General features: G+C 52.6%; 1 protein-coding gene across 1 annotated transcript; it reads left to right on the top strand.

The window, feature by feature from the left end:
- The first annotated feature begins 258 nt into the window (after positions 1-258).
- Positions 259-24,841, top strand: EVPL (envoplakin). Its single transcript, XM_030287426.4, has 22 exons — positions 259-443; positions 5,761-5,860; positions 6,853-7,007; positions 7,666-7,789; positions 8,857-8,982; positions 9,263-9,301; positions 10,027-10,188; positions 11,080-11,187; positions 11,512-11,607; positions 11,836-11,961; positions 12,776-12,922; positions 13,058-13,212; positions 14,451-14,548; positions 15,076-15,257; positions 15,965-16,143; positions 16,544-16,682; positions 17,989-18,182; positions 18,507-18,657; positions 19,244-19,327; positions 19,413-19,523; positions 20,142-20,234; positions 21,044-24,841. Exons 1-22 carry the CDS (start codon positions 370-372, stop codon positions 24,488-24,490), a joined length of 6,090 nt encoding a protein of 2,029 aa, XP_030143286.4. The 5' UTR covers positions 259-369; the 3' UTR covers positions 24,491-24,841.
- Positions 24,842-25,924: the final 1,083 nt, after the last annotated feature.

The raw sequence follows: 25,924 nt of genomic DNA on the forward strand, positions 1-25,924 counted from the left end.
TTAAAATGTGCTTCAGTGGCTGCAGTGCACTCCTTGCAAGTCGTGTTCCCAGGCTTGTCCTGCCTGCCAAGTGCTCCCTGTCCCTCTGCTGGGAAGATGCTGCTCGGCTGTGTGAGCCCCAACACTCTCCGAGCCAGGGCGAGGTCTCCCGTTCTCCCTCTGGGGCTCTGCTCTTTCCACCCTGAACTGGTTTTTCGAGTCATTTGTTGGAGGTGCCTCCATCTCTGCTGCTCACCTGCGTTGGGGAGGAGCCTGGCAGCAGCTGCTCTTTACTGCACCTCCTGTCCTCCCATCCCGGCACAGCAGAGCAGGAGCAGGGAGCCACCACAGCCGTGCAGAGCCCAGGACACCTGCCAGGACCTGGCCAAGATGTTCAAGGGGGTGGGCAAAAGCTCCCCGAGCAGAAGCTCCCCCAGCAGAGGTTCCCCTGTCAAACCCAGCAAGTAAGTGTGAGCTCTCTCTGTCTGTGCTGTGTGACTCTGGGGGGTGACAAGGGCTGGGTGATCTGTGGTTTTTAAGCCCCCCCAAGTGCCATCTGTCCATGGAGCAAAAGAAATTTGGGGTTTGCTGGGAGCTGATAGCAAAATGTGCTGCCTGGCTGTTGTCCTGGTCTTTGGAGGGCTTCGTGTTCCTTCCCACAAGTGTTCTGCAGCCCCTGGGATGTGCTCAGAGCTGTGGTCATTGAGCAGGGAGGTGCAAAAAAAAAGCTCTTTTTGGGCAGGTAGGAGAAGGCTAAAAGCAGCCTCTGTGCTTGGGTGCAGCAGATCCCAAGCTGGGTGTGAGATCCCGGGATTCCCTGGCTGTGTGAGGCTCCTGGGATGCTGCCCTGGGATCCCTGGAGGAGGATGCTCAGTCTGCTGCTGCTCAGGGGGTGGAGAGGTGGGGATGGGTTTGCTGGTAACCCATCAGGGACAGGCCAGGTCTGGTGGAAAGTGTCCCTGGCCATGTCTTTAATGTCCTTTCCAGCCCAAACCATTCTGTGGTTCTATGAAGAATTCCCTCAGTTCTGAGGGAATGAGATGTGTGACTCCTCTGGGAGGGAGCACTCCTGCAGGGACATCTCAGCCCTCCCTCCAGCTGCTTTGTTAAATCAGGATTATTTTCCACCTTCCTCAGCAATTCTGCATGTTGTAGTGTCGGTTGATTCCACGGGAATTCTCTGCCCTGCCACGGTTGGAGGCTGAGGAAGCAGCCAGGGGGGTTGTGCTGAGGAGGAGGGGACATGCAGGGTTAGGGGGTGCTGGCCACATCTCCTGGGACCACCAGCAGCACTCCAGGACTCTGTGTGTGTGTGGTGGTCACACCACGGTGCTGGCCCCCAAATGTGCTGTTTTGGGGGACAAACCCCGGCCAGCCAACAGCCCCTGAGGAAGGGGAGCCGGGCAGGGCAGCAGGTCTGGGCACAAGGTGATCCCTCAAAGGCTGGGGGTGCCCGGGGGGGTGTCAGGAGCTGGACCCCTGCCATGGGAAGCTTCAGTGGAGCTGAGCAGGCACAAACTCATCTCAGATGCAGCTCTGGGGGCTCTCTGAACACCAAGCTTTGCCTGGGGCCTGGCTGCAGTGAGGCACCTCCCCAGCAGCCCGGGAGCTGTGTCAGGCTCTGCTTTATTCAGCTTTACTTTATTCAGCAACCTCTCCAACTCCCCAGCCAGCTCCCAAAGCGGGCTGAGGATTTCTCAGGAGCCTGCAGAGGGTTTGGGCAGGCTGTGCCCCAGCATGAACCTCTCAGAATAACTGGAGCTGCATTCCAGGAAGACCTCACACCTCTGCCCTGTGCAGGATGGAGGCTGCAGCAGGAGCAGGGTTAGGGTTAGGGTTAGCAATTCCCCAGCTAGCTGTGCTTGTTTCAGGAGGCACCAACCATCAGACACAGCCTCATTCGCTTGGCCATGGCCTGGGGCTTGGTCAGTGCCCACAGGAGCTGAGAAAATGAAGGTGGATGAGTTGTCTTGGGAGCAGCCACCAGCACACGCCCTGCAGATGGCCCCAAGAAAATGTTGGTGGCCCACAGCTTGTCCTGGTAGCCCCAAGGCCAGAGGCTCAGCAGCAGCTAAGTTTCCCTGTCTCTGGGGTTCATAATGGACCCCCAGAGAGGGCTCTTGGTCCCTGGGCTGTGGAGTTGAGCCTCCTGTCAGGGCCCTTTGCTGTCTCACCTCAGTGGGTGCATCCCAGGAAAGCAGCAGCAGCAGCACAGGTTTGTGCCCGAGGTGGAGGCACTGAGGGGCTGAAAGGGAAAACTCTTGGGAAGGTGGAATTGAATTGGATCTGGCTGGACTGGCTGTGCCTGGGTGTGATTCTGGCAAAGGAGGTGGATGGCAAGTCATCTCCTGGGATTTAAGGGTCTCCTGGGATTGCTGCTTCTCCCACCATCTCCCTCTGCTGCTCCCCAGTCAGTCTGGGGCAGTGTGGCCCCTGGGGACAGGCAGGGGGTCAGGGCTGGGCTGCTGGGATCTGCTGCCAAATCACAATGTGCCAGGAATTCTGCGTGTGTCGGGGAGAGCAGACCCAGCTTTGGGCCCCGTGGCCATAAAGCAAAGCCCCTGTGAGGAAGGGACAGAGGGGTCAGGGACCACAGTGGGTGCAGCTGTGGGGCTGCCCCAGTGCCCTGGCAGGAGTGACAGGAGTGGGGACAGTCCTGCTGCTGCTGGGAGACACCATCCCTTCTGTGCAGCTGGACTGTCCAGGAGGCAGAAAGTGGTAGGAGAAATGAACCAATTAATAATGATGATAATTGTGCTGTGCCTCTCCTAGGCATGAGATATCCTAGGGAGGAGGCTGCCCTGGCTCCTCAGCAGGAGCAGGAGGAGCTTGGCCCAGCCTTGCCCGCAGCCATCCTGGGGCTGGGGCTGTGCCCTGCTCTGTGTGTGGGGTTGGACCCGAATTTCGGGGGGCTGAGGGGTGTCCAGCATGAGCTCATGGCTGCCTCTCTGCAGCCCAAATGTCAGCGTGTTCACCCTGAGATGCAGGGCCCAGACCTGGCTGAGAGCTCCTGCCCAGGGGCAGCAGGGATGGGTAGGGGGACACCCCGAGGAGGGACAGGGGGACACCCCCAGGAGGGACAGGGGGACACCCCCAGGAGGGACAGGGGGACACCCCCAGGAGGGACAGGGATGCATCCCTTTCACCACAGGCTGTGTGGGTGGGTGCTTGCACGGATTCCCCTCAGCACAGCCCTGAGATGATGTTCTCCAGGAATCATCCCCACTTCCCTGAAAACCAGGCTGTTGGCAGCAGCATCCTGGTCCGTGCAGCACAGGCTGGGATGGGCTGAGTCCCTGTGACCACGAGGTTGGTGACACCTTTTCTGTCCTTAGTTTTGTTGTGGCTTAAAGCAGAGGAAGCAAGGGATGGAGTGCCCCAGTGTTTCCAGCAGGAATAAACAGGATTTTGTTGGTGATCTACCATCCTGGGAAGGATGGATCCTCACTTCTCCCCTCTTGGAGCAGCACAGAGTTATCCCCAGCCACAAGACAAACCGGGATGGGCTCATCCCAGGAGTGCCCATCCAGGCTCTGCAGGCAGGAGCTGGATTCAGGCAGAGCTCCCGGGGGATGCTGCTGTTCCCGGAGCTCTGGGGGAGGCTGTGTCCCCCGGGACAGCGGCCAGCCCAGCCCTGACTCACTGCCACCTCCTCCCTGCGCAGGGAGCCCGGGCAGGAAATCTGGGTGGTGCTCAAGTATTTGCTCATGGGACACCACCTCATTCCGGGCGTGTCAGGGATGAGTGGGAGATTGTGCAACCTCCTGGGGAGGGGGACCCAGAGCTGCCAGCCCGCTGCTCGCTGGGGTTGGTGGGGACCGAGCCCTGGGCTGCTCCCACCCTGCCTGAGCATCTCCCTGAGCGCTGCGGGAAAGGGCACGGGGCGAGCAGGGGGGTGATGAAGGGATGTAAAGCCCAGGGAATGCTGCTTTGGTGGTGATGGATGCTCTGCAATCCCCGGGATGAGGCTCTGCAGAAGCAGAATTGCAGTTCCCTTTCCCCTCTCTCTGATGAGATGCTGCCAGCCCCAAAGCTCGGGGCAGCTGAGAGCTGCTTTCTGCAGGCCCACGCTTGGGAAATTACAAACAAGGGAGGAGCTGGGCAAAGGTGAGCAGGAGAGCTGGGGCTGTGCCTGCTCTGGAGCCACACGGGCCGTGCTCAGCGTGGGTTTGGCTTGGGATGCTACAGTCACTACAATAAATGAACATCCCAGCAGCAGTTCCAGCCTTTGGAATGCACTGTGGGACAGCTGGAGCAATGACAGAGCCGTTAAGGGAATAATTTCCCCCATCCTTTGTGGATTCAGGGGCTTGGAAGGGAAGCAGGTGGCTAAAGGACACACGTGGTGGCTCGGCTGCAGGACATCACCTTTCTCCTACCTTCTTCTTCCACCAAAGAGGCACCAACCTGCCCTGAAGAAGTGTCCCCCCCTCCAGCTGACCCCGCTGATGTCCCATGGGTGCTGCTCACCCTTTCCTCCCGCTCTCAGCTGCCAGCACCAGCACGCCATGCCCTCAGCCTCTGCTGGACTGTGTCCCACCAGCAGCATTCCGAGGCTCCATCCCACTGCTGCTGTCCCTCCACACCCTCCTGCCCCTGCCCACATCCTGGCGGTGCTGTGCTCTCCCTGCCAAGGGCAGATGCTGTTGGGAACAGGACACGGGGACAAAGGTGGCACCCAGGTTTGTGCTTCCTTGTCAGCTGGGAGCCTTGGGAACCATCCCGTGCCTGGCTGAGGCTTTGGATCCAGCTCTTCCAGCTGGGGTGCTCGTTCCCAAGGGTGCTGGTGGGACAAGGGCTGTGATGGCACCTTTGGTGGTGTGGTGGCACTGAGGTGACAGCAGTAGGGGTGAGGAGGGCTGGTAGGTGTGCCATGCCTTGGGAAACTGGAGTTTGGGAACCACAGGCTATCCTGAGTTGGAAATGATCCATCAGGATCATCGAGTCCAACTCCTGGCCCTGTGCAGGACACCCCAAAAATCCCACCATGTGCTGAGAGCATTGTCCAAACACCCCTTGAGCTGAGACAGGCTCAGTGCTGTGACTAGTTCCCTGGGAGCCTGTTCAGTGCCTGAGCACCCTCTGGGTACAAAACCTTTTCCTGACATCCAACCTAAACCTGCCCTAACTCGGCTTCATGCTGTTCCCCAAGCTCTGGAAACAGCCTACAGCACCCAGAGGGGCTTGTGGTCTTCCTAGCAAGTCCTTGTCCCCTGCAGCCCAGTCTCGGGGTGGCACTGGGCTCTCCAGTGAGAGCTCCACACGGAACAGGGTGGCAGCTCTGGGTGGGGCTGGAGGGCCACCTGTGCCAGGGAAGCACCCCCAAACAGGGTGAGCACGTTGTGCTGCCTCTGCAGGGTGCTCCCCTGGCCTCCAGCTGTCTGTGGCTTTGGGTCTTCCAACCCCAGACTGGTGCTTTTGGGAACCCTACAGCAGGTTTTGTCCCCCTTTCCCCTCTCTGTTGTTTTCTCCCCTCTGATGTTGTTTTGAATCCACACAAAATTTTGAGCATCTGCAGCAGGGAGTTGTGCAGAGGGGCTGGGTGGTGGCAAAATCCCAGCAGCAGACTCTGAACACAGCAGCTCTGGCTGAGGGCAGCAGCAGGCACTGAGCACTTGTGTGTGTCCGTGCCCTTGGCCACAGCTCAGGCTCTTTCCTGAGAGACCCAGTGCTCGTGGGGGAAAGGGCTGAAGGACCAGACCTAGGGGAAGGTCCTGGGCAGGGGTGGAGGGGGTGAGCTTTGCTTTAGCCACTCATCTGCTTTGCTGTTCCCTCTCTCAGGTCCTCCACAAACGAGCTGGCCGTGCTCATCTCCCGCATGCAGACAAATGCTGACCAGGTGGAGAAGGACATCCTGGAGACTCAGTCCAGACTTCAGCAGGTCACTCGTGGCAGGGGGTGGTGGGAGGTGAAAGCTTTGCCTAGAAATGCAGTGTCTAGGACACCACCCAAACCCATGAAGAAGAAGGTGAAGAAGAAGGAGCAGCCTCCGCCCTAAAACCTCCATCTTGCTCTCTCTATATTACTATATTCTAAGACCTTAAACTCTACATTTCCCACCCTGTGATATTACACCCTTTATTCAAACTCCACACCCATAATCCCAGTTCTATCATTCCATTTTGGAAGCTTCTCCACGGCCTCAGGTCAAATGCAGTGTTCTCTTGTGGGTCTGTCACTACAGGACACGAGAAAGTATGATGTGAGTTGTTGTTATTGTAAAATAAAAAAGCAAGTTTATTTTCTGATTCTAGCATTTATAGTTTTTTAAAGGTGACAGTGGATTGGAGGGTGAAAGTGTCACTTCTCTAACGACACTGGACAAACTACTAGTCTATCAAATTTCTCCGCCTCTATGTTGGTTATAAAAACAATAAGTTATTTACAGAAAGTGTGTGAGAAAGTTTGCTACAAGAACGTAAACTCAGAAGGCTTTTAGAAAATCTTAAAAACTCAGGGTGACAGGGGCCAGTGCCTGTCAGCACAGAAAGCCCAAAACTCTCAGCAGCCAGGACTCCAGCAGGTCTGTGCATGCTGCTGCAGGTTTGGGGGCTGGCTCCAGGCTGGGGAGGAACAGACACCCCACAGAGCATCCCAACCCCTGGGGCTGCATCCCGAGGCCTCCCAGGTCCTTTCTGCTCAGTGCCTCAGGCTTTGCACAGCTCACCTGTCTCACCTGTGGCAGCACAGCCCCGGGGGCTGCCAGGCTGACTGCAAAGCCCCTGGCAGGGAGGGAGCTGGAGCATGAGGCTGGGCACCAGCGCTCCTCTGGGGCTGCTGTTGGAGGGTCTGGAGCTCTGTGTTGGCCAAGGAAAGGGTTGTGAGGTCTGTGTGGTCCAACCAGGCTTTCTCCTCTGTCTTCCCGGCCTCCAGGATTCCAGCAATCACCAGAAGAACAAGGCTTTTGAGTTCCAGACAGAGAATGCCAGGAACCTGAAGGAAGCTGAGATCCTGCTGAAGGATCTCTTCCTGGATGTGGACCGTGCCAAGAGGCTGAAACACCCGCAGGCTCCTGAGATAGAGAAAGAGTGAGTACAGTGTGGGGAGAGGTGTGATGAGGGCACTGAGCAATTGGGAACCTCCTCAGGACACAGAGGACCAGTCCTTGCCATGAGTGGTAGTTTCACTCTTCTTCCCACAGAGTTTAGCCTTAAAATCTTTTTTTTTCCTGCCAATTGATTATAAAGATATTGGTATGTAGGGTGGATGCCAGAGTGATTGCCCAAGAGATCCCAGTCCTTTGGGAGCCCTTATAAAAGGTACTAGAAAAATGCAGAGCTAAAACGTGGCCCCACTATCAGGGCAAATGCCCCCTAAAATAAGTACCTTTAATGTGGGGCAAGCACAGAGCCAGAGGTGTGTGTTGGAGGGGGAGAAGAGCTTCAGCTGGCTTCTGGTGCTTTGCTCCCCTTCACTTCCAGCCCTTCTATGTAGAAACTGGGAGGGAAGTTTCCCAGCTGGGAAGTGACAGCCCTGACCTCCCTGCAGCATCCTCCAGGCAGTAATTCCTGAGCCATCTCTGGAGCTGGAGACCAGCAGGACAAGTGTGGCGCTGCTGAAGGAGGCCAGTGCCACAAAGGGACAGCGAGACACCGCTGGGTGTCTGCTTGTGGGTGAAATTTGGGCTCCACCTTGGTTCTCCTGCATCCTGAGTGACACAGGGACCTGTGGCTCTCCCCTTGGCAGCATCCAGCAGCTCCACGAGCGTGTGACACAGCTCTGTGCCGAGTACCGGGCCCTCTACGAGCAGCTGAACATCCCCGAGGTGGGGCCCAGGGTGGACTGGGTCAGGATCCTGGACCAAAAGATGGTAACAGCAGCTGGGTTTGGGTGTTACCTCCCATCTCCTGCCAGGCCAGATAATGTTTGCTGTTGTCTGTAGGGCTGTGCCAGCCACTGCATGCTCAGGGATGTTGGAGGTGGTGGGAATAATTCAGTAATAATATTAAAAAATAGATAAGAATATAAAATAATAAATATAAATTATTTAAATTAAAATGAAAACATGCATGTTCAGCATAATGCTGGGATGTTGGAGGTGGTGGGAATAATTCAGTAATAATATGAAAAATATAATAATATAAAAATAATGTGCATGTTCAGCATAATGCTGGGATGGAGCTGGTGGGAATAATTGAGTAATAATATGAAAAATATAATAATATAAAAATAATATGCATGTTCAGCATAATGCAGGGATGATGGAGGTGGTGGGAATAATTGAGTAATAATATGAAAAATATAATAATAATATTATAAAAATATAAAACAATAACATAATATATAAAATATTTAATATAAATAAATACATAAATAGAAATAATATAAATAAATATAAGTAACATAATATAATAATAATGTAAAAATAATAATAATTCTGACTTGAAGAAAGACTCTCCTTCTACCTCTTAAAACCCTCTGGAGCACTCTCTGAATTAACCTCTTCAGGTAAAGAGTTACCAGAGGGGGGTCAGGTGGAGAGTCCTGCTGTGGGATGAGGGGATGGAGAAGGGGGTGTCTCCTAGGATTTTACAGCCCTGCCTTTCAGGGTTTCACACTGCAAGGTTTGGGGATGTGGAGTTCTCAGATTGGAGCCAGTTTGGATTCCCCTGAAAGCTGCATGGTAATTCAGTGCATCCCATGCACGTCACCAAGGGCAGGGGGTGGCTCAGCTCAGCTCTGTAGCCCAGGGTGATGTGGTCTGGTTATCTTTGCCCCTGTGTATGGCTGGAGAAATGGCAACCAACAACAACAAAAAAATCCCCTCCCTTCCTCCTGGGCCGCTATCAGATACAAGATCTTTCCATGCCCTGCCTGGGCTTTCTCCCTGCAGTGAAGCCTTTTGCTTTAGTGTCTGCCCTGACTCCTTTTGCACAGAAACAAGTTGATGCAGGGCAGTATGGCCCCGGCATGTCGGAGCTGGAGAAGCAAATAGCTGAGCACAACATCCTCCAGAAGGAGATCGAGGCCTACGGGCTCCAGATCAAGAACCTGCGCTCCGGGGTAAGGTCCCTCTGTCCCCTCCTGTGCTGTCCCTCCCCTGGGACCCTGCTGGCCCTGGCACTGCTGGCCGTGTGTCCCATCTGCTCCTCCTCATGGTGAATGTCCACCTTTCTTCTGCAGAGGGCAGGGGAGGCCACCGAGGTGGCTCCTGGATGGTTTCTAAAGCACATTCCATAAATCAGTTCATCAGCATTCACCACATGTTTTGCTAACAGCTTTTCTTTATCTCTTTTTTTTTTTTTTTGTTCACCTCCTTGGTCTCGGCTGTGTTGTAACCCAGGATGTGGCAGATTTAAAAAGCCAGTACAAGGACTTGCTGGTAAGGTTCTCAGTGGTTTTGTGTGCAGATGGGGTCTCACAGCAGAGTAGCACCATCCCTGATGGGCAGGGAACGCCCAGTTCAGAACAGGAGCCACCCCTGGGCTTGCACAGTAGAGTTGTGTCCCTCATCATCTCCCATTTCCTTCCCTCCTTGGGATGGGTGTAAATTGAAAGAACTCTCGCTGTCCTCAGGGCAGTGCTGAGGCTGAGATCCATGTCTCTCCACTTCATGCTCATGGACCTGCAGTTTCCTCTGTGTCCGTGAGCACCAGGAACTCCAGCCCAACCCACACACCACTCCAAATCAGGGCTGCAAATGTGGAGGCTTGCCCTGATCCCAAATAAGGGTTCCAGAGAGGAAATGAGCAGCCAGAGCAAAGAGGTGGCCAGGAAGAAAGTCCTGGGTTTACCCAGCTAGGCCCATGAAGCTGATGCTGAAAATGGGATTTGTGAGAAATACAGCAGAGCTGGGCCAGCTCTGAGACTGCCCCGGGCACCAGCCCACACCTGGGATTCTGGTTAGACAAACATATCTTGTCTGTGAGGAGGGAAAGGGAACAGCAGCCCCATCAGATAAGACCAGTGGCAGCAGATTTCTCACCAAGGTTTCTGGGAACATCCTGCTGGATGTGCAACAGGAGTGTGGTCCTGGGGAGGAAGAGGAGGAGGGGAAGGGGACTCTCCAGGCTGAGCACTGACACTGTCTGTCCTGTGTGTGGGCAGAAAGCTTCCATCTGGCGAGGGCAGAGCCTTGGCAGCCTCTACCACCACCTGCAGGGCTGCACCAAGGAGCTGAGCTACCTGACAGAGCAGCAGACCAAGATCCTGAAGCAGGACTGGAGTGACCAGATGATGGATGTGCAGAGCGTGCGCCGGGAGTACGAGGTGAGCCCTCGGGGGTGGCAGCGTGGCCAGGAAAGGCTGGCCAGGATCTGCAGGCTGCATCCCAGCCTCCTCCACCAGCCCTGGGCGTGAGGCTTTCCAAAACAGAGGGGAAGAGCCCCCCGGGGCCGTGCTGGATTTGGGAACGAGGTGCTCTGTGTGACCCCTGAGTCCCCTGAGCTGGCACGTGGGATCAGACATTGCAGAGCTTTCCATGGTCAGAGAGAAGGGAAGGGCTCAGTGCCACATCAGCCTCAATGGTCACAGCACAACACCCACTGGCTGCCGTGTGCTGGGACACAGAAAAGGAGAGGGATAATTGCATAGGAAAATGCTCCTTGAACAAATGCCCTGATGCTTTCTTGTCGCTATTGGACATTAAATGAGTACACAGAAGTTTGGTAAGTTCAAAAGAGAAAAAGACCTAGTTTTATTCAAACATCTGGTATTTATAGAATTCCAAAGAATTCCTGTGGATTGGAGGATGGAATTGCCACCTCTCCAACCACACTGGTCCAAAGATCAATCAATCATTTCTCTCCACCCACAGAGAAATATGTAAACTATTCTATTTATATATGAAATTGTGTGGGAACTCTGACTCTCAAATATGTAAACATTATCAGAAGGCTAAAGAAGTTTTATGAGAACTTTAAAACTTTCAAAAGAACTAGAAAAGAAAACCTAACACTTTTAAAAATCAGGGCAACACTTTCTGAGGCCCAAATGTGTCTAGTTTGTTTTAGCTCTGTCTAGCCCCTTCTGTTTTCAAAAACGAACAAGCAAGGATGTCTGTGCTTTGGGAGCCTTATCTCTGTTGTATTTAGTGCCCCAGGAGAGCACTCTGTGCTCCCTGCGTGCTCCCAAGGTCAGAAAGTTTCTTTTCCCCTCCAGGATTTCAAGTCCAATGATCTGCTCAGCCAGGAGGAGTTTGTGAACCACCTCCAGGATGATGGGGACAGGATGATTGAGCTGAAGCACCCAGCCATCAAACCAATCCAGGTGGGGAGAGGGGGTCTCTTCCCCAGCCCCGTGGGACAATGAGAGTGTTTCTTTCATTGTCATCAAGGCTGGATTTCCAAGCTTGCAAATGCAGTGCCAGGCTATGGTGGGCTCAGTTCCCAGCACCCCTGGAGTTGAGACCACCTGAGAAGTGATGGCTGCGAGCCAGGTCCTTCACAAGGGGTGTTCTCACTCAGGCAGTGCCTGGGCACAGCTTTGTCCCTTCTCTTCCTCTGATCTCTGGGACTTCTGAGGAAAGGAGACCTGTGGTGGGGCAGGTAGGACCAGCTGGAACCCACTGAGATGTGCTCTGTCCCACCACAGGCTCACCAGGAAGCCTTGAAGAACGAGTGGCAGAATTTCCTGAATCTCTGCATTTGCCAGGAGAGCCAGCTGAAAAGTGTGGAGAGCTATAAGAAGGTAAAAAGCAAAATCATGGGCCATGGCTCTGCAGCTCAGGCCAGAGTGGGCAGGCTGGGAAGAGAGACAGCAAAGGGGTGAGGGTGGGAGACCCTTTGCTTGCACCTAGTAAAGATATTTTGGGGAAATGCCCCTCAAAATGGAATCTTTTAGAACTGAGACCCCCCACTGGACTTGGTGACAGTGATGTCTCCCCATGCCTGACTGTTTCCCTTCCCACACCTCCAGTTCCAGGATGATGCTGAGGCTGTGAGCCGCTCCCTGAAGAAGATGAGCTCTGACCTGGACACCAAATACAGCAAATTCAACAAAGACAGCCCTGGGGTGGTGTCAGATCTGCTGCTTCAGCTGGAGGTGGGGCCTTCAGGGCTGGTGGCACCAGCCAGACCTCAGGGCAAATCCAAAGTTAAAAACTCCCCAGTAAATGACAGAGGGGAAGGGGAAGAGGTGGGGGAATCATCCTACAGGGATAGCTCACCACAGCTCTGTGCTAGGGAGGGGGAAGCCCAGAAGATCCTCGCTGCTCATGCTGCCCTGAGATGGCACTGTCCCCATCAGTGACACAGAGCCAGCCCCAGGTCACCCTCAGAGTAAAGGAGAAGTGCAGGAGAAGCCATGTGTTGTCCCTAACATAAGACACTTGGATTAGAGGGCCTGGCATCCAAGCAGGGAAAGATCCTCCCATCTCCTCAGCACTCTCCTGAGCCAAGGGCAAGGGAGGGAATAAAGAAATCTGACCTCAGGGGTGAGATGCAGATAGAAAAGGAAGATTTGCCTCGGAGAGAGGGAGGGGACACGTTCACCATGGTATCTTCCCAAGTATGCATCACATTTGGCTCTCAAGAGATGCTGGAATCTGGGTACTTTCTGACACTGGAATGCAGCCACCTCTTGGCAGGAGTTCCATTTCTGAAAAGGAAAACTCCTTCAGGATATTTGATATGAAAGTGTGGGTTCACCTAAGGTTAACCCAGGCTCAGTGGCAGATGTGTGAACAAAAGAAACTGAGGAGTGCTGGCAGTGGAAAGGGGAAGAAGGGACGTGGAGGGATGGAGAATGGAGAAACCCCTGACTCCACCCCACAAGCACAGATAACTGGTCCCAGCATACCTGCTGTTCCTTCTTAGCCAAACCTGGCCACAACCACTGTCTCCCCTGCTTTGTCTAGAGCGAGGAGAAGGCATTGAAGCAGGCAGAGAAGAGCATCACTGACCTGAAGAGAAGGAGCCAAGAAATCAGCCCCCTGAAACTGCGCAGGACTCGTCCCTCTCAGCCCCTCACCCTGGACACCCTCTGCGACTGGGATGCTGGGGAGGTGAGGGCAGCACCCTCAGAAGGGACAGAGAACTGGATCCTTCTCTGGTTGCTCCAGATCTCGGCTCTGTGGTGTGAGGAACTGTCTTGGGGCCAGAAGTCCAAGACTTTCATCGGGTTTTGTGTCCCCTCCCAGGTGCAGCTGACCAGAGGGGACAAGTACACTCTGAAGGACAACAGCAACCCGGAGATGTGGGTGGTCCAGAGCAGCACTGGTGTGGTCCAGGAGGCACCTTCTGCTTGTTTCTCCATCCCTCCTCCTGACCCTGAGTCCATAGACAAGGTCAATAGGTGAGTCTGCAGGGACCCAGAGGGACATTTAGACTCTCTTAGGTCATAACCAGCCTGACTGCAGAGAACAGCAGCTGGGGACAGGCCTCTTGGCTAAATCTCTCCTGGAGAGGGATTTTTCCTGCACCCAGGTATCTCATCCAGGTGTCTGCCATTCCTCAACCTCCCTGCACACTGCACAGACCTCACTATCAATGAGTTTTCTGGCAGTCAGGCTTGATTTCTTCACCCAAACATGTGACTGGCATAGGTTTGACTAAATCCATTGCAGAATCAGTCTGGAGCTTGGGACTTGCCAAACAGGACAGAGTTATCTGTGGTATCTGCTCTCAGCCAGCCCCAGCTGGAGCCTGAGCAGTGCTCCCCAAGCCTCTGAGTGGCTTTGCTGCCTGCCTGCTCCATCAGCTCCCACAGGATGGTGCAGGGAGCTTGGCACTGCCTCCTTAATCGTGGCCCCAGGTGTTTGGGTAAATCAGGGCTGCTCAAGTGCTGAGGAAAGGCCACAGCCCAAACTTGGAGCTATAGAGGCATGCCCAAAGTGGGGGCTTGGGTGTGATTGCTTCATTGTGTTCCTCAGTGTGTATCCCTCTTCACACATCCCAGACTATTGAATCCTTTGGATTTATGGGTTTCAGGAGTTTTTTAAAACAGAAATTCAGTTCCTCTGCACAGAGGGACAGCCCTCATCTGACAGCAGCCAGGCAAGCTGGGAATTGCTGGTTTTAGCACACAGTGTTTAGCTGGAACAGTGCACAGCAGGGATGAGAACCAGCCTGGTCCTTCCTGCTCCCCCTCCTTCTGGTTCCATGAGTCTTTTCTCACCCAGAAATATTTTTTGGTCCTTCCAGCTCTGGCAGATCCCAGCCCTAATTTCATGAGGCAGGAACCATCCTTACGAGTGAGACGTGGCATTTCTAGTGCAGCAGCCACTTGTACTTGCTTCCTGCAAGGCTGCAAAGCACTGCAACCATATGAAACACATTTCCAGCTTTGATAGCTTCTGCTGAGAGTTGGAAAACATCGACTTCCTTGGGAGAACTCAGCTGCTCAAAGCAACCAGCTGCTCTTGCTGCTGTTCCCTTTCCTAAGGGACAGGCTGCAGGCTCCCAGCCTGTGAGGACACCTTGCTGTGCCTTTGGGGACACCTCCCCAGCACAGCCATGGAGCTGCTGCTGCTCTGCAGGGCTCTGTCAGTGCTGTGTCCCTCCCTGGCTGCTGATGCCTTTCTCTGCTCACAGGTTGGAAGGGGAACTGAACACGGTGAAGCAGAAGCGAGCAGCGGTTCAGAGCACCCTGAGACGTGGCCAAAAGGAGCAGCTGCAGCCCAGCCAGCAAGGTTTGTCACCTGGAGAGTCCAGCCCTCTCCAGAGGCAGCTCTGGAGACAGAGCACCCACCCAGGGTGGGCAGAGCACCTGCAGCTCCCACACAGACATTTGCAGAGGTCCCTGTGGGGGGATGCCTTCTCCTCCATGGCCAAGAACAGCTGGCAGGATAACCTGACTTCTGTCTCAGCAGTTCACCTAAAGTCTGCTGCCCTTCTCAAGTCTCTGAGCTCCATCAACAGCTGGAGGGTATTTAGGATTTCAGGGGGATGTGCATATCCAGAAACCTCAATTAAACCTGCTTTGTAATCTAGGTCCCTTGCAGTTCTCTTCCCTAGCTGGGGGCTGTGGGATGAGAGGCAGCCGTGGCTAAATCCCAACCCTGGGTTATCTGTGCTGTTCCCACAGCTGCAGTTCAAAGGCTCCCAGCAAAGCTGAGAAGGGATGTGTCTGCACATGGCTTTGTCCCTCCTTTGGAGTTGTGCCTCACTACAGCAGAGCTAAAACCTGAGGATTAACCTAAGCTATGTCTCACTGCAGCTGTGTCCAGGAACCCTCCAGCAGTCCAGGATGATCCCCAAGCTGACCGGCTCCTCAGCAGCCTGGATCGTGTTGGCAAGGACCTGGTCCAGGTAGAGAAGGAGGTCTTGAACCGAGTGAGGTCTCCTGTGAACTACAGCGACCCTACAGATGACCTTGGCAGGAGGATCAAGCAGCAGCAGGTGAGCTGGAGCACTTTGGTAGCTCTGTGTCCTTGGCCCAAAGCAGGACAACCTGGAAAGAACAGTGGAGAGGACAGCTGGTGCTCCAAAGGAGAAAACCACGCTGCAGATTTAAGGGTTTCAGGCTGGCTTGAACCCTTGAAATGGGACTAAGTGAAACTCTCAGGAAATGCAGGCCCTTCCCTTGGCTCTGGAGCAGGAGGTCCATTAATTTCAGAGCTGTGCTCCAGGTGCCAGTCCCGGGAATGCTGTCACCCTACACTCAAGTCTGTAACAAAGAGACTAAGGAATAAAGGGGGTTAATCCAAGGGCCAGTTTTGTCTCACCTGATGGGAAGTACAGACTTGTAAATGTCAGTGAGACACTGTCAGGGCCCTGAAGCCCCCCTCCTTTCCTCTGGGCCAAGCTCTGGGTTTGCAGTATTCAGCTTGTTACATCTTCATCCGTGGGTATTTATCTGGCTCTGGCAGCAGGATGGGCTCAGGCAGGTAGGGTTTTTTCCATCTGTCTGTGTGGATCTCTTTCCCACACCCTGCCACTGCCAGACAGACACAGTCTGGATGGGCTGTGCCCCAAGGGGCACCTCCTTATGAGAGGGGCACCACACCCTGAGCCCCACAGCCAAATCCACCCCTGAGGGAAACGCATTTCCACAGCAGCACTGTTATGGCTGTGTTGGGTGACTGTGCTTCCATCTGGTGTGCCAGGAAACAACAAAGAAACTTGAGAACCTGGGGGCAGCCAAGGATGCCTTGCAGAAGGAGTGTGAGACCTACCTTACCAAGAAACCCAGCAGCACCTCAGCTTCCCAGCTCCCTGTCACACTGAACGCCCTCAGGAGCAAATACAACGATGTCAATATGCTCTCCAGCCTGTACAACGAGAAGTGAGTGATGGGGATGAGGGAAGGAAGTGTCCTTGCACAGGTGTGCCAACACAGAAGCATGACAGGAAATGCTTTTGATCTATATGAGTGTTGGTTGAGGTCCAGCACAGGCTGGAAACCTCCCATCCATCATCAAAGGACTCCTCTGAAGGAGTTCCTGTGTGTAATTTGTGAGGAGATCCCCTCACTGTGGAAAATACACCATAATGGGTGTGTGCCCAGCTCTGCTGTGTGGTGAACTGCAACATATCTGACTTGTGAGCAGCATGACAGGGGTGTGAGTGCACCTTGCTTGCTCTCTGACATATTGCAGAAGCTCTAATTTTAAGTAAGGTTAAACATCAAAGGGAGAAAAGAAGAAGAGTGGGGTAACCTCATCCTTTGTTTTCCCCTTTCCCAGGGCTAAGGCTGCCCTGAACCTGGAGACTCAGATTGAGAACACAGACAAGATTGTCAGCACGTTTGAGGCCAAGCTGGCTCAGGACGGCATCATTCCTGCATCCCCCAATGCCCTGCAGGATCGGGCCAATGACCTGCAGGTAGGGGAACATCAGGCTTCTCATCAAGGGGGGGATCCCTGAGCTCAGGGACCAGTGTGGGAGGAAGTGGATTTATTTGAGCACCTTGAGGCACCAGCAATGAAATATTTTTGAGGACTTTTTCCTTGAATGTTTAATTTAGGTGTTGCAGGCTGACCTGCTCTCACTAAACAGCAAAACACTCTGTCCCTCCCTTTGCAGTCCCTAAAATGCATCATGACCCCTTTTTATCCAATCCCTGTTGCTCTGCCTCACACCTCTCCCCAGTCTTTCCTGCTCCCAATCTCCTTGCCCCATCCTTGGCACACACAGTGACCTGATGTTTTGCCTTCCCCAAAACTTCTCAGTGCCACATTGCTTCCCAGCTTCCCTGGTGAATAAGCCTCACTGCTCCACCTCTTCCACCGCACTCAGAGAGCCTGACCAGCCCCCAGTGCTGCCCAGCCAGTGACACATCAGGGAGGGTGTTTGGGTGCTGCTCTGACTGATGCAAACACAAGGTTGTCGGAACTCAAAATGTCCCTCAAACATTTTTGGATGTTCCGGGCCCAGGTCAGAAGCATTTGAGACCATGGCAGGCAGCTGGAAACAGCTGTGATTTTGGATTTGAACCATGGAATGATTTACCAACCTTGCAGGAAGAACAAGAAGTCACAAAAGTTTAGATATTATAGTAGAAGTAGTCACAAAGTAAAGGGAAGAATTTTTGAGTGCTGTACAGGGGGGTTTTAAGTCCTGTACAGGGCGGTTTTAGTTTTGTACATGGGGGTCAGAAGTTTTAAGATGGAGGGATTTGGGCCTGCCCTGTCCTCCCTCTTTCTTCTTTCTTCCCTCCATGTTCTTGGTGATGTTGGCACTCACAGATTGGTTTAGAGTAGAAAGACACCATTTAATATAGGTAGTAGGTATTGGGGAAAAACTATAAACATGTAACACGTAATGTACCATATAAAAGATAGAAAAGCACCATTTAATATAGGTAATAGGCATTGGGGGAAAACTGTACCCATGTAACACGTAATGTACCATATAAAAGACAGCAGCAGCCCTGGGTGGGGGGAGAGAAGAAGCAGTCGGGAGTCAGAGAGGATGTCAGGGTGTGTGTGTGCCTCTGCCTGAGCTGTGAGCAGCCCGAGAAGAAAATCTTTTAGATAACTTGCAATAAACTACCTTGAGACTGGACAACAGAAGACTTCTGAGCTTTATTTTGAAAGCACGGGTTGGAGGAGTGATTTTTCCACCACATGGAGCCACCCCTGACCTAGGGTGAGCTCCGGCACAAGGTGTCCTTTTTTCTGCCCTGCAGAAGATGAGGCGGGACCTGGTGGCCCAGGAGGGCTGTGTGCTGAAGCTGAACCGGGGGCTGAAGGATGCTGAGCACAGCTGCAGTGCTGTGCAGAACAACTTCCAGGAGTACTGCCCCGACCTGCCCCGGCAGAAGCGGGAGGTGCAGCTCCTCAACGATCGCTACCACGCCGTGGCCGACCAGCTGGATCAGCGGTGAGGGCCTGTGGGGCATCTCTGCTCCTCTCAGCTAAGGTGGACTGGGGCAGGGGTCAGAGCCCTGAGGATGTTCTTCATTGCAGGACCCTGATCCTGACCCCAGTCCTGTCCTTCTGTATAGTTGCCACCTTCCTGTTCACAGCACAGGCTTTGAGTTTCCAGAGTTGTGCTCCCCACTCAGGCATCAGTTGTCACCTCCTCATTTTTGTTATCTTAGTGTTTGTTGTGGTGATATTTTCACCTTTCATCTTCCTTCCTAGGAACTTGCAGATGAATCTTTGCCCTTTCCCTTAACGTTCCTGTCCACTTTTGTGCTCGCAGAGAGAAGACCCTCAGGAACATCAGCCTCACCTACCAGCAGTTCCAAAACTCCAATGAGAACCTGATGTTCTGGATGAACAACCTGCCCAAGCACCAAGTGAAGACCACTGATGGGCCAAGCCAGATCAATTACAAGCTGCAGGCACAGAAGGTGTGTTCCAGGGCAAGAATAATCTTTAACTTTACAGGGATAGGGCAATTTGCTTGTGAACAGCACATGCAAAATATTACCAGCCAGCTCCTGGTTGTGTGCTCCCCCACCACGGTGAATGAACTAGAGAAGGATTGCAGCCCACAGATGGTGTTACCTGCTGTATCTCACCTTGCTGGGTTTATCTATAGCACTGGTGTCCTCATCTGTGCCAGTCACCTCCAGGTTGAAATCTTCTCCATGGAGAGGACACTTCCAGATCCTGAAATATTGCACCTCAGGCTGAGATGTTGTATCCAAATCCTTCATTTTTCTCTCCTTGAGCAGACTCTAAGCGCACTAGCTCAGACAAGGAGTTGTGGATGTCTCTGTGTTGGCTGATATTTATCTTATTTGTGATAAATCAGTGTGGGAAGTCCTGGGCAAGTTATAGCACTTCTGAGATACCCTAAAACCCTGGAGACTCTTCCTAAATGTCTTCCTGTTCCTAACCATTCCCTCAGCTGAGCTGATTCTCTAGGCTGCAAGGGTATTACTGGGCAGCTGGATTTCAGTGTGTCCTTAACACCACGTGTGTCTCCTGCAGAGGCTTGTGGAGGAGATCCAGAGCAAGGAGCCTGAGAGGAACGCCCTGGTCAGGCTGTCCCAGAACGTGCAGTCCACGCTCAATGTAAGGATGGGTTTTCCCATTTGTCACTCCCCTAGCATTTCACCCAAGAGATCCCACCTGATTCTCATGTGTCTGCTCTGAACAGGACTATGAGTTTGAAGCAGGCAAATACAGCTCCTCCCTGGACCCTTCCCTGACCGACTCTGCTGCCAAGAGGCTGCGTGTGACCCCCCTGCAGGAAAGCATCCAGGCCCAGGTAAAATGTTAATCTGAAGACACAGAAACCATTGTCCAGCACATTACCCATACCCCAAAAGTCCTCTGCAAGGCCTTAATCCACTCTTACAGCCACCACTGATTATGGTCCTAATCCCAGAGTCAGAGTGCTCAGGGATCCCTTTGTCCCTGGGGCAAAGCAGCATGTGAGATCCTGAATTAGGGCTGTGCCTGGAACCTTGGTTGAGATTGCTGATGTTGGTTCCTCACCACATTGTGTATGAAGATAAAACTTATAGGGTAGGTGTGTGGGGAGAGGAAGAAGCCAGAGCTCCTCTGAGCTCTTCCCAGTTACACCCCAGTTCTCCTGCATTGCCTTGAGGCTTTTTCCAGCTGCTCTCCATCTGTGAATTTGGAAGACTGGGCCCTGTGTAGGCCTGCAGGCATCTAACAGGCATTAAAATAACAGGGACAGGATCTCCTGTAGGAATCCTCACACTCTGTATCTCTCTAAAGACTCAGATGGGAAGACACTCATCCCTAGAATTGTGACATACACAAAACTGGTGCAGGTTAAAGGCGGTGTGGCAGAGTCTGCTACACAACAGAGCTGTGTCTGGGTGAGGGCACAAAGCTCTCACCACTCTTTCTCTTGCAGGAAAATGATGTCACCAAGCTCTACATGGAGCTGGCAGCAGAAAATAAACAGCAGCTGAGCCGGCTGGAGTTTGCCAAGAAGATCATTGAGAAGGTACCAGCTCACAGGTCACTGCAAGATTGGGGCACTCAAGACTGGGGTTCAAATCTGCTCAGCCTGGGGCTCCCCCACCCATCCCTGAGTCTCCACGTCCAGGTGTGAGGAATGACAGGAATGGAAACCTCTCTGAGAAAAAGACCACAAGAAATGACAGTTTCACTGACATTGATCTTGGGTTGTGACTCCCATCACCTCTGGGGGCCCTTGGCTTATTACTGAAGCTGTAGTTTATGCTTGGGGAAAAAAAAAAAATATTAGGGCTTTTAAGTCCAGTTCTCTTAGCCACTGCTAATCAGCCATCACAGAATAATTCAGATTTGGTTTTGGGTGTGGCTGGAATTTAGTGGTCACAACCTTCTGGAAACACTTCAAAGCAACAGGACTTTTGTACCTTTCTAAGATTTGAACCACCTGTAGGAAAGGTCTCAGAACTGGGTGACTTCCAGTGGGTTTCAGGAAACACAAGAGATTAAGCTGGGGTCTGGCTGTGATGCTCTCCTTTGGTTGAAGATACAAGAAGGCAGCACAAAGCACCTTTGTGGGCTACAGCACCTCCATCTGAAGGGGAAGGCCCAATTTATAAAAATTCATTTCCAACACCACCAAGTCACTTGCTTGAGATGATGGGATTGTGTCCTCACTTTCCATTTACAAACAGCCTTATTTGAAAACTGCCTGAGGATTCTGTGCCACTTATTCCTCCCACCATGCCATGTCATTTAAAAGATCTCTGAGTCACCTTAAAAGAGTGGCTTGGTTTGCCTGCCTTTTTTTAAAATTCTTTTTTATTTTTCACTTTGCAGAAGGAAGTGCATGAGGACATTGAAGCTGTACACGAGCAAACCCAGAAAGCTGAAAACAAAGCCAGAACAAGCAGGGAATCTGAGGGGTTGAAATTGCAGCTGGAGGAGGAAAGGAGGAAAGTGGCCAGGATTGAAGAGGACCTGGAGGAACACAGAAACAAGCTGCTGATGTTAAAAACTCAGAAGCCCATTGAAAGAGTGGAAGAAAAAGAGGTGATTGAATACTACAGAGACCCACAGGTAGAGAGCAACCTGTCTAGGATGGTACAGCAGATTGAAGAGGAAGGCAAAAAGAGGCAGAGCCTGCAAGAGGACATTGATGTGATGAGCCGTAAGCTTGCCCAGATGGAGAGCGAGAAGAAGGTCGCTCCTGCCCAGCTCCTCACCAAAGAGATCACAAAAATTGAGAAGGATCCAAGCCTGGATGGCCAAGCAGCCAGTCTTCGTCAGGAGATCAAGCATCTCCAGGAGGAAAGCTTGGCTGCTGCTTCTGAACTTGAGCAGCTTAAGAGGGAGCTGCACATGCTGGAGCGAAAGCAGCCCAACATCCGAGAGAAGGTGGTGGTGAAGGAGCTCATCAAACTGGAGAAGAACCCAGAAATGCTGAAGTCTGTTAGGACCCTGCAGTTACAAATCGACGAGGAATCCTTCAAAAGGAAGTCTGCAGAAGAAGCGATAGTGAAAGTGAAGAACAAGATTGAGGAGGTGGAAAGACTGATTGAAACAGCTGAGCCCAAAATTATTGTGAAGGAGGTGAAACAGGTAGAGCAGGACCCAGAGTTACTGAAAGAGACTTCCAAGCTGAAAACTCTGATTGAAGAAGAGAGGAGCAAAAACTTGATGCTGACAAGTGAGCTGGGAGAGCTGCAGACCCAGTACAGCATCGCAGAGAAGCAAAAGCCCAGGATAGAGGTAAAAGAGAGGGTCAACGAGATCTTCATGGTGGACCCTGAAACAGAGCGGCAGATTGCACACCTGAAAAGGGAACTGCAGGAAGTCACTCTGAAAAGAACAAAGATTGACAGCGAAGTGGAAGAGGCCTTAGCAGAGCTCAAAGTGCTCAGGTCACAAAAACCAGAGGTGGAGTTTAAGGAGGTCATAGAGGAGGTGGTGAAACATGAAAAGAGTCCAGAGATTCTCAGAGAAATCGACAGGCTGAAAGAGCAGCTCAATGAACTTGTGAACACCAACGGCAGGACCCAGGAGCAGCTCATTAGGCTGCAGGGGGAAAGGGATGAATGGAGAAGGGAGAGATCCAAGGTGGAAACCAAGCTGGTCAACAAGGAAGTCATCCGATATGAGAATGATCCCCTCTTGGAAAAAGAAGCCGATCGCCTGCGTCAGGAGGTGCGTAACATGTCCCAGAAGAGGAGAGCTGCAGAGGATGCCATCTATGACCTGCAGAACAAATACATGCTGCTGGAGAGGCGGAAGCCAGAGGAGAAAGTGGTTGTTCAAGAGGTGATACTGACCCAAAAGGATCCAAAGCTGCGAGATGAGCACAGCAGGCTGAGACGTAGTCTGGATGAGGAGGTGAGCAACAGGCGTCGCCTGGAACGTGACGTGCAGCAGGTTCGCGTGCTGGTGGAAGAGCAAGAGAAGTTACTCAACTTTCAGGAGGATCGAAGCAAGAGGCTTGCACTGGAGAAGGAGATGAGACAAATTACACTGAGAATAAAGGAGCTGGAGGACAGCCCAGCCCCAGTGCAGGAAAAGATCATTATGGAAGAAGTGGTCAAGCTGGAGAAGGATCCAGTCCTGGAGCAATCTGCCAGCAACCTGCGCTTGGAGCTGGACCGGGAGAAGATGGAGGTGCTGAACTTGCAGAGAGAATGCAAGAACCTGCAGGTGCAAGTTGATGTCCTGCAGAAAACAAAATCCCAGGAGAAGACCATCTACAAGGAGGTGATTCGAGTGGAAAAAGACAGAGCACTGGAGAGTGAACGTGCACGCATCTGGGAGCTGCTGAGCAGGGAGAGGGGGGCCAAGCAAAAGGTAGAAGAGGAGGTACGGCGGCTCCGGGAGAAGATCGAGAGAGCTGAAGGCATGAAGAGGACATGGGCTCGTGAAGAGACGGAGCTGCAGAAAGCCAGGAACCTGGCCATCCAGGAGAGAGCCAACTTGGAGAGCGAACTGCGGGACCTGGAGAGGCAGAAGCAGCAGAAAGTTCTCTTCCTTCGTGAGGAATCCAAACTGCTCAGCCAGCGGACTGAGAATGACAGGCAGAAGAAGAAGCAGCTGGAACATGAGGTTTCCCGGCTGGAGGCAGACATCCTTAGGGAGAAGGACCACATCTACAACAAGGAGAGGTTAATTCGGGATCTCCAGTCAAAGGTCAACCGTGAAGAAATTAATCATGAGACCCAGATGAGAGAGACGAATCTCTCCACCAAGATCTCTATCTTGGACCCTGACACAGGGAAGGACATGTCCCCTTACGAAGCCTACAAGCGAGGCATCATAGACAGAGGCCAGTACATCCAGCTGCAAGAGCTGGAGTGTGACTGGGAGGAAGTCACCACCTTGGGCCCAAATGGGGAGATCTCACTTCTCCTTGACAAGAAAAGTGGGAAGCAGTATTCCATCGATGATGCACTAAGGCTGAGGAGGATCACAAAGGAGGAGTACCAGCTGTATCGGGATGGCAAGATTCCCATCTCTGAATTTGCCTTGCTGGTGGCTGGGGAAACCAAGCCTCCCTCATCCCTCTCAATTGGCTCCATCATCTCCAAATCCCCACTCACATCACCCACCACCCACCAAACCCAAACCTTCTTCCCCCCAGCCTCACAGAAGGGCGTATGTGATGACACATCCCCCATCGCCGGGGTGTATGACACCGCCACCAACACCAAGTACAACATCAAAACTGCCCTTGCGAAGAAGCTGCTCGATCCCATGACAGCTCAGAAGCTCCTGGAAGCCCAGGCTGCCACGGGGGGCATCATAGACCTCATTTCCAGGGACCGGTTCTCAGTCCATAAGGCGATTGAGAGGGGGCTGATTGACAGGACCTACATGCAGAGACTCCTCAATGCCCAGAAAGCTTTCACAGGCATTGAGGACCCAGTGACCAAGCGAAGGCTGTCTGTGGGGGAAGCAGTTCAGAAGGGTTGGATGACCAAGGAGAGCGCTTTCCCCTACCTGCAAGTGCAGCATCTAACCGGAGGGCTCATCGATCCCAAGAAAACTGGTCGCATCCCTGTGCTGGAAGCTGTCCAGACGGGGATGATAACGAGCAACCTGGCAAATAGGCTCCAGGATGAGTCCAACTATGAAAAAGATCTCGTTGACCCTGTCACTAAAGAGAAGATAAATTACAAGGAGGCCATGGCCCTGTGCCAGAAGGATTCTCTGAACCTGCTGCTGCTCCCGGCCACGTCGGAGGGGTATCAGCGGTACCACCAGGCGAGCCGCTCCCCCAGGCTCTCACGGTTCAGGCATTGAATGAACCAAGGCACATAGTGGGGCTGGTTCCTTCAGGAGTTCATCCCTTCAGAACACCTCTCCCTGTGGAGGCAGCAGGCTCACAGGAATGGAGCATCTAGCATTTAGGGCTTCCTACTCTTCTCTCTTAGCTACCTGCCTCCCAACACAGCTCGGCCGTGCGAGAAAGGAAACGTGGTCATGGGCCTGCCACAGAGGGGTCCCACAGTCCCCAGAGATCAGCCCAGAGAGGGGTTGATTGTGAGAACTTCACAGGCAGTAGGTTAAATGTGGCTATGCCCAGAAATCGGGGAGAGCCAGAGTGTTTTCCAGTTGGGTCATTCTGCATGCAATAAATATAGCAAGTGAGTATCTGTGGCTGTGTTGTCTTTGTAGGCTGTGGCTGGAGGCACAGCTACTCCTTCCCCGTGCAATCCCATGCCCTGCAGCCCACTCCACACAGGTTTTGTAGACTCTTGCTCTCCCTGATCTCCCACAGCAGTGAACCCCCTAAAGTGTCCTGCCTATGAGTCCATATTTTAAAATATTTTGTTATATTTGTCTTTAAAACTGAAAACGAACAGGACTTTGCTTCCTGATCATTTGGACACCACTAAAAGAAGGACTTGAGCACCAAAGGGGTGCAGTCCCACCTAACAGTACTGGAAAATCTGCACTTGCTATTTCTTTAGGTGAACTAAAAGGAAGTTACTCCTCTATGTAACTTCCATCACTCAGTTCTTCCTGAAACAAGCAATTCTCATATGCCAAATGTCCTTCCCTAGTATCTACCCTATTGTGGAGCATCCTCTGTGTTTATGGGATGAGAAAATTACTTTCTATCCATTTCAGCTGCTCTTTCTCCTCTCCCAAGGGCTCTTTTAGCTGATGGGATTCAGGAACTCCAACATACCCAAAACAATCCATGAGAGTAGAGGTTTTCTCTCCCTCCTTCACCCACCAGCTCAGCAGCCTCTACTTCCATGTAGCCTAGCTGGAATTTGAAGTCTGGGCTCTAGGAAGAAACTGTTCCTAATCTGGCAGGCTCGGCATACTCAGCTCCCATGACCTTCCCAGCGGTAGGTAGTGCCCAGCATTAGTAATCTGTAAGAGCAAGTTTCCAGTCTGAGATCTGCCCAGGCTCTGGCCCAGGCTCTGCAGGGTCTCTGGTTATTGTCAGGCCTGTGGCTGCTGTTTGTGGCCATCTCAGCTGCCGTGATCAGTGCTGGGCAATTTGTTGGTTTACAATAGGGAAAACCATTGCACACAGCCTGGAGCATCCACTGCAGCCTCTTTCCTTTGGTAGAACACTGCTGGTCTGGCTCAGCAGCAAGGCCCTGGAGCTGGGCTGTCATGGACCAGGAAAAAAACTCTGCCCAACAGTCCTTGAAGCACAGGAGTGTGGCCAGGTGAGGATCATGTCCCAGCACAACCCAGGAGCCCTGGAGCAGTGCA

This window comes from Taeniopygia guttata, chromosome 18 (genome assembly GCF_048771995.1).
Source record: "Taeniopygia guttata chromosome 18, bTaeGut7.mat, whole genome shotgun sequence".
NCBI lineage: Eukaryota > Metazoa > Chordata > Aves > Passeriformes > Estrildidae > Taeniopygia > Taeniopygia guttata.